This window comes from Poeciliopsis prolifica, unplaced genomic scaffold, assembly GCF_027474105.1.
Source record: "Poeciliopsis prolifica strain line A6 unplaced genomic scaffold, Auburn_PproV2 SCAFFOLD016, whole genome shotgun sequence".
NCBI classification, from domain to species: Eukaryota; Metazoa; Chordata; class Actinopteri; order Cyprinodontiformes; family Poeciliidae; genus Poeciliopsis; species Poeciliopsis prolifica.
In genome coordinates, this window is record NW_026562391.1 from 10,729,052 (window position 1) to 10,736,941 (window position 7,890).

At 36.7% G+C, this 7,890-nt stretch overlaps 1 protein-coding gene across 1 annotated transcript; it reads right to left on the bottom strand.

The window, feature by feature from the left end:
* Positions 1–298: 298 nt before the first annotated feature.
* myoz2b (myozenin 2b) lies at positions 299–6,805 on the bottom strand. Its single transcript, XM_055041747.1, has 5 exons — positions 6,692–6,805; positions 3,042–3,205; positions 2,580–2,664; positions 1,861–2,011; positions 299–1,777 (listed from the first exon to the last, which is right to left on the bottom strand). Exons 2-5 carry the CDS (start codon positions 3,198–3,200, stop codon positions 1,552–1,554), a joined length of 621 nt encoding a protein of 206 aa, XP_054897722.1. The 5' UTR covers positions 3,201–3,205; positions 6,692–6,805; the 3' UTR covers positions 299–1,551.
* Between the last annotated feature and the right edge of the window lie 1,085 nt (positions 6,806–7,890).

The following is a 7,890-nucleotide window of genomic DNA, read 5'->3' on the forward strand; positions in this document are numbered from 1 at the left end:
CATGCCCTTTTCAGATATTTATATGTGAAAAATGTTGAAATTTATTTTTATTTCACTGTATTGTTATACACGGCTTTATGGTGGCCTGTTACATAAAATATCAATAGAATACACTGAATCTGTGGTTGTAACATAACAAAATGTTAAAAGATTTGCTGTTAAATGCTTCTTTCATCATTGATTTTCAGATTGACCCACCCTGATAAATACAATTTTGCTCATGGTAAATGCTTCCCACATTAGGCACAAGACTTCATCTGAAGAACCAAATGTTTTGCACTTAAAAAAGAGGCTAAAATAAACTTATTTTAATCCTTTATTGTTGCTTGAACTACTCAGACACAATGTTTTGAACATGACAACAAAATGGCTCAAGTACATACAATATACAGTATGACAATGATGAAAACTTACTGCGTTTTAACACAAAATAATCATCTGATTAACAAGTCTTAAAATTTAGTAGAACATTTCTGAACTAGCAGAAATGCACAACAAAAATCACTGCCTGTTGCACAATCCAATTGCCCAAATAACTACTTTATTAGAAATCTGTGTGATAATTTATGGCCTTTCGCCTGTTCTTGTAAAGGTCAGAACTAAGTTTATGTTCAAAGGTTTTCTAATGAGTTTGTCCAAAACTTCAGCACCAAACATGTCAAATGAGGCCTGTGGAGTCAATGATGAAGCTCTTTGGAGTTTTACCATTTTTTTATGTTCTGGTTCATCTGACAGAGGAACCTTGGATGTCTGTTACTGTGGACACTAGAAACTGTTTGGAATATTTTCCAGATTGCTCCTTACTCCAGGCTCACATTGTGTTAAAAGTGCTGCAGACATTTCAGCCCCCAAAGCTTCTCCTTTCATAGACACATGCTGTTGATCTGACACTGAAGTGCACTTGATTAGCAGCACCTGGCTGCTGTTTATCATATTGCTGTTTACTTTCTCGCGTTTTGGCCTTTGGTTTAGTTTCCTGTAAATCACATCCAGTGTAATGAACTTGTATTTAAGGTTGCTCTACCCGGTGTGTAGGACCTGGATGAACAAGACGATAGGAAATATACGTCCTGCTTTTACTCAGAACACTTATTAGATTAATCTTAATCTAATCTAACATTTTGATGTTGCTTTGGTGCTTAATTGTATCCAGGAGTCATAGTTGAAGACATATTATATACTTTTATATACTTTTCCCGCCCCCTGAAAACTTCCACTAAATGATAGATGATGATGACTTTATTGTACAGAGCGTATATCCAAATGTGCAAATGTTATGTACATAAAATATTCATCTTATCATTTGAATATTGTTTATTTACAGCCTTCTTACGGATATTGAATGTAAATTTTGTAATGCGTCATTAAAATAAATACTACTGTCAGAAAAAAGGTAAGTTAACTTCTCTGTCAAGTTCAATGGCTATAATATTAAAAGCTGCAAAGAAATTACAGTGGTGAGACTAATAGGCTCCCCTCCTTTGTCCCGTTCTGCAGGTTGATCTTGATCACTAAAGGCTGCGTTGTGTTCCCATGTTCCAGTAGAATCCTCTACAGGTCATCAGACTCCGGCACACTGAAGGACTCCATGGTGATGGTTGGTAGGATGAGATGACTGCCCTCAGACATCCACCCCTGGGCCGTCCTGTTGAACGTGGGCCGCCTGGCCTGGGGATCGCTCAGCTCCTGGTACTGCGGCGGGTTCAGGTCCACCTCAGCGAGCTTGAATGTAATTCCTCTTGGAGCTTTTTCAAAACCACCATAAGGAGTGGCGACCCTGCAGTTCAGATCGACGCACCGTTTGCTTTGCATGCCATAACCTTCCCTTTTGGATTTATAAATTTACTGTAGTTTTCTCACCGGTTGAAGCATTTATATTCAGGGAGCTCCTGCCGCTGCTCTGGCTCTGGCATTCGGAGTTGCAGAGATTCAGCGAGGTTGGGGTCGCTAAGGATCACCTGTTCCCACGGTGAGTGATAAGTCTTATGTACAGGCCTGGTGTCCAGCTTTTCTGCAGCCATGTTTGCGGAAAAAGAGAGACAAATGTGACAACTGCTTTCATATCACAACAGGCTGATCTATCAGTTTGGATTGCCGACAAGGACTTTTTGTTTTTTTCAGAGCTGTTTTTCTGCAGCCTGAAATTTTCAAAGTGGATGAGATGAAAATAGCTACAGTGGCAACTTAAAATAGAACATTTCAAGTGTGCGCTCATTGTATAATGAGTTAAGGCTTCACCAAAGCATTGCAAAAGGACTGCAGGGCTTTAAAAATGGTAACAATAAGTAGGACTCTCCAGTTAAATCACCTTTATGGACAGCCTTAAGATGAATCAATTGTCAGAAAATAAAACCAGATAAAACTGATAATAATTTATGTTATTGTTTCAATCACACTTATTTTGTCAGTTATATTTATTTTTTATAAATATTTAAAAGTATTCTTGGATTGAATCATTTGTGTTCGATGATGTTATTGCTCGTGATGGTGATTATTAATGTTGTTGCTATTATTGAGTGCAAGCTGAAGTCTTTAATATCCACATGTAAGGAAACAGGCGTAATGAAGTGCACAATTACCCGAAGCTGAATTTGCAGCGCTTCCATTTGCTGGTGGCTCCACCTTAATTTCCACAGAGTGTGTGTTCTGATTCAAAATATCATTCTGCAAAACAGCACATTAGGTAACTTCTAAAAGGCTATAGTATCAGACATTTTAAAATGTGCATTGCTTCGTGGCTTCATTTCTATAGATTAAACCAAGAGACCAGTTCCAGCCCCACAGCTTATCATCATGCACTGATAAACATGGTAGCAGCTCTTCAAGTTAAGTGCCTAAGCAGCCTCACAGATGAAACAGCTGCAGCTTGTCACAGCTATTGCCTGTGTGTTCGACCACTTTATCTCAAAGAGCATATTTCACTTAGAAAACAGAAAGGAAAAAAACCCCTACACAGATCTACACAAGAAATTCATAGCGTAGACAAGATTGGATTCTGTCTAATCATTTAAAGAGATTTAGAGAAAAAGAAGCGGACTTACATTCAGGAGAGTGTTTGCTTCGTTTTGAATGCTTTCAAATGTGTACTTCTCAGACCTCCTCTGTCTCATTTTGAAAAGCCGAGAACCTCTGTTGGAGAGCAGCGACAGCTCCTCTAGCATGATGTCTTTGGGAGTGCTGAGCTTCTTTCCCAGGTCCATGACTCCTGACACCCAAAAGAATTTGTTCATTGATTTTGTACATAATATTCCCAGCAGATCATTATGCCAACACCTGACAGATGTGGTTGACAACAGCATAAACCAAGGAAATGATCAACTATCAGTCAAAAATACCTTCTGGGTGAATTGAATTGCAACTCAATGAAGGACCAGGGAATAAAATGAGATAAATTTGAATTGTGTGTGGGAACAAAAGTTACATTTATCCCAAATTAAAAGCAAGGATTATGTGTATAGCACACTTCAAGACCAAGGCAGTTAAAGGTGCTGCACATGAAAAATCCAATCAACTAAGAAAAAGAAAGAAACATTGTATCACAGTGGCAAAATAAAGAGAAGTAATGAAAGGTTGTACTTATCATTTATCAAACCAATGAGTTTGTAGCCTTGATTTAAAGTTACTTGGTATCTGACTACTTTTGCAGTTTCTGGAAGTTTGTTCCAGATACATTAAAAAATAATAATATATAGCTTTTCTGGCCAGCAGTTTCAAAATCCGTACTAAACTAAGAGCAGCACTAAATTAAGTAAAAGCAAAAATATAATAAAATATAGTGGAAACACTACTCAATTGATGAATAACTGTCATAATGTCTGATTCATTTTGTAGAAACCATGTAGTCGCACAAATTATCACACTTTAAAATAATAAATATAAAAAAATGCTGAAACTTCCTAACCTCTTTATTAAATTCTGATTAAGGCACAAGTTAAACAAACTTCTTCCTTTTTTTTCTTTACAAAACAAACTTCAAAACCTTACATCAAAATTATTCAAGTAAGGGAGCTGAATGGTGAAGTAAAACTACTTTTGGGAGCACAAGAGAAATATTACTTGTGTAAACTGAGTAAGTAAAACTTTGCAGCCCAGCTCTGGGTGTGTCTGGTGGAAAACCGAAACTACAAAAGACCCTGAATGCCTCGCCCTCATGACAAAACATGGAGATAGATAATGAACTTCCAGACCTTCCATCAAAGAACAAATATGTGCAGCCAAACCAACAACTGGGTTGAATCAAATATATTTATGCACTGGAAGGGGTTAGTCAAAGTTCAGATGCGAATAAATGACAAATATTTGGTAAGATTTCAAATTGATTTTCACAAAAACAATCTATCCAATGTCAGTAAAACTGATTTTACACAGTGAGATGGGAGAAATTTACTGTCTAGATATGTAATGCTGGTAAAATCAGATCCCAAACACTCTCAAGCTATATAGGCTGTAAAATGTGTTTCTATAAAGCATTGACACATGCGGGCTAAATAAATGTGCATGGAGAACTTTTCAGGTTTTTGTGTGAAAATATTTTTGAAAGCATTGCATAATTTTGCTTCCACTTTACAGCTAATTAAATATTTTTCATAGTCATTTATTGGGTGAATTTTAAAAGTTTTTTGGATTAAGCTGTGCTGAGATCTGTCTAAATTATCTCTAGTTGAATTTCAAATGACTTTTATCAAAATTTAAATTTTAACCAAATAAAATTTTATCAAAACCCTCCCAGTTTCTATTTCTATCTCGAGTCCCGTTTCCAAATTAAGCCATCACTGTGCTTCAGCTTAGTTTTTGGGTACAAGATGTTTCCTCATTCACGTGCGCAGACAGAATGCGCCCCAGCTGTTGCAGACCTTCATGTTCCCCAGTCAGCTTCACAGTTGCTCTGAAAAAGCTCCCGTCCCATCTTTCACCAACACTCCCACCCAGTTAGAAATAGCCTATAGTGAAAGAACAACGACAACGGATTAGGCAGGCTTCACAATAAATCATCCCAGTGTATTTATGGATCACACTGGTCAGTAGCCCTGACATTTTGAACGCTGCTGTTTTGCTCTGACCTCTTATCGCAACATGGAGCGCTGTGCACACACCGTCTGCGTGCCTCTTCCTCTCGCTCCTGCGTGTCTCTAGCTACGAACTAGAGACATGCAGAACATTAAAGAGCCTTTAACAGGACAGATGAGTCTGCTGTCGTGAGTGAGCAAAGAAAGACAATAATTCTGTGCTACATCTTGGGTTTTATGAAAATAACAAATTAAGTTTTGTATAATTTTCCAATTTGGAAAAATACAAATTTTTGAAGTGCTGGAGTGATGTCACCATAAAGAAAGATGCATAAAGGCTGGAGAGAAACTTTCAAGGTTAAGGCATCAGTTCACACTGCTGAGGTACCTGGGGTCTTAAAATTATTTGAATGTGCAGAGGAAAGGTTGACAAATACATCGTCCCACTTCAAATAATTTACAATTTTTCACATGAAAAATTATTTATTTTACCCCAGTTTAAGGAAAATGAAATTTGGTTGTAACTCAAATGCTTACAAAGTCATGAATTAAAGCTAATTTATGAATTATTGTGGTTGAATCTGAGCTGAAATGTTCAATCAATTTCGGTGAATTCATTGAAATTTTGTCCATGGTTGCCTTTGAATGCAAAATTAACTTTGGTCCCTGGTATATAAAAGAAATATAAATCTGGTTACCGTAAAGCACAATACTTTTCTTCTCATTTTGAGCCTAATTAGGCTTTACCTTCAATTTAAAGCAAAAACTTTTAAAATGATAACTTCTCATGTTGATGCAATTTTCTCTTAAACAAAACTCCAGAATTAAAAAAAAACTACTCAAAATAAACTAAATAAAAAGCCCACTTAAAACTTGTTTAAATTTATAATATGTTTTAAGAAGAAGAAAATGAGGAACTTTCTGATCTGAACTTGAAAAAGTGAGTGATCCCCCAAAGCTAATTCTGCTCGAGCTCTCATACAGTGTAAGGCTCTTTCTCATTTTACTTTTATAAAATGTATTGATACAGTAAATCAGTATTTTGCAGATTGCAAAAAAAAAATCAATCTGTCAGCATATCTCATAATATTAGAGTGTTTGCTATTTTACAATAATAGAATCTACATAAAGCTTTTAATATCTATATAATCACATTTCAGTTCCATCTTCTTTTGTGGCACTGCAAGCTAAACTCAGCGACATGCTCATTTAAATTTGTTAGAGGTTAAATTACCAGTCTGAAAGGTCAAGGATTAATTGTGCCCTAAGTTTGTGTAAGTTGCCATGCATAAAACATGTCCACCAGTGCCAACAGAAGCGTTCAAACATTAGGTCATTGTTGGTGAAGTCCATCTTTTCATTTTGCTATTCGACTACAGAACTCAATGCTAGTTTGTAAAATAGCTAAATAATAGTTAAATGCTTTGTTGTGTTCATTTACAGGAATTGTAACTAAAGAAACATTTTACATGCAAAACAGCAAGTAAGTCTGGAGCTGTGTGAAATGAGCAGATGAAACAAAAACAAAAAAAAGACGTAAAATCTGGAAATTTGCCTTTAGTTTCTACCCAACTTAAATGTCACATACAGCTGGATTCATGTTAACCCCCTGAAGCACCACTCTCCATTATTGCAGATTGATTTTAGTTCTTATTGAAGAGCTCCTTTTTGAGACGCGCCCGTACCTGTCGTTGTGTCCCTGCTGTGCAGCCCGTATCCTTGAAGGGGAGACACGGAGACGAGGGGGTCAGTGGTGTGATCTCTGCTGATCTTCACGCTCACAGACACTAAAGCCAAACTGTGAGTGTGTCTCTGTCTCTGTTGTGAGTGGAATGCAGCTTGCATCAATAGGCTAAATTTAACCTGTCAAACACTCAAAGCCACTCTCAGACACCATGGGGCAAGGATAGTGGGGAGAGGAGAATAGATGATGGGATGTGGATTTCCACTCGGATGTTCTTGGTAATGAAGATTCCCCCATTTGAGAAAACTGTTTCCTTGTTTCTGACTCTTTGGGGATGACATGACACATCTTTTAGGTTTGACGTAGCTTTGAGTTTAAGATGCCTTCAACTTGGCATGGTTCTCAACTTGGGGCACAGCTGCAGTTTTCAATTCTCTCTGCAAATTTGATTTCTGTTATTCTGTTTAATAACTGACTAGTGTCTATTTAATTGGCTTAGCAATATTAGTAAGGAAACACAGTCAAAGACAAATCTGTTTTGTTTTCTTGTGGTTGCACAAGTCAACACATTCATCACAGTTATAAAAAATAAAAAATCAACTTTTAATTTGAACACATGTTTTCAGGGGAATTTGATTGATTTTCTCCTTGAACAGTGTGTGTAGTTTGGTCAGATGAGACTATTCATGAGGCCTTTCAGCAACAAACACACAAATAGATGTTTGAGAAGGATATGTGGAAATTAGGCACTTCAGTGCCATTCGTTTCTCCTCCAAAGACCCGGGGAACCTTGTTTAAGAGCATAGCATCATGGACCTACAGACCTTAGGACAGACCTTAGGAATTCTAAATATTTACAATTATCTGGCTGATTCAAAAGACATGTAGAATCATTTTAGACGGTTATTTTCCAAAACTAGAATATGTGTGATCGATAAATCAAAAAGAAGCGCAATCCAAGGACAGAATGAGTTTCACGTTAAAATATATCCATACATTTTAAAAAGAGAATAACAAGCACAGTTTTTATATTGTTTATTGGTCTTATAAGTGACAAAAGAAAAAACAAAGAAAAATACAGGAAGAATCACAGGGCTGGAAACGCTCAAAACCACAAATCTTTTTGTGAAACACAGCATAGTGTGGGTACTAATGAATGTGATAATACATAAATTCATGTCTGAAATAACGATTCCTTCT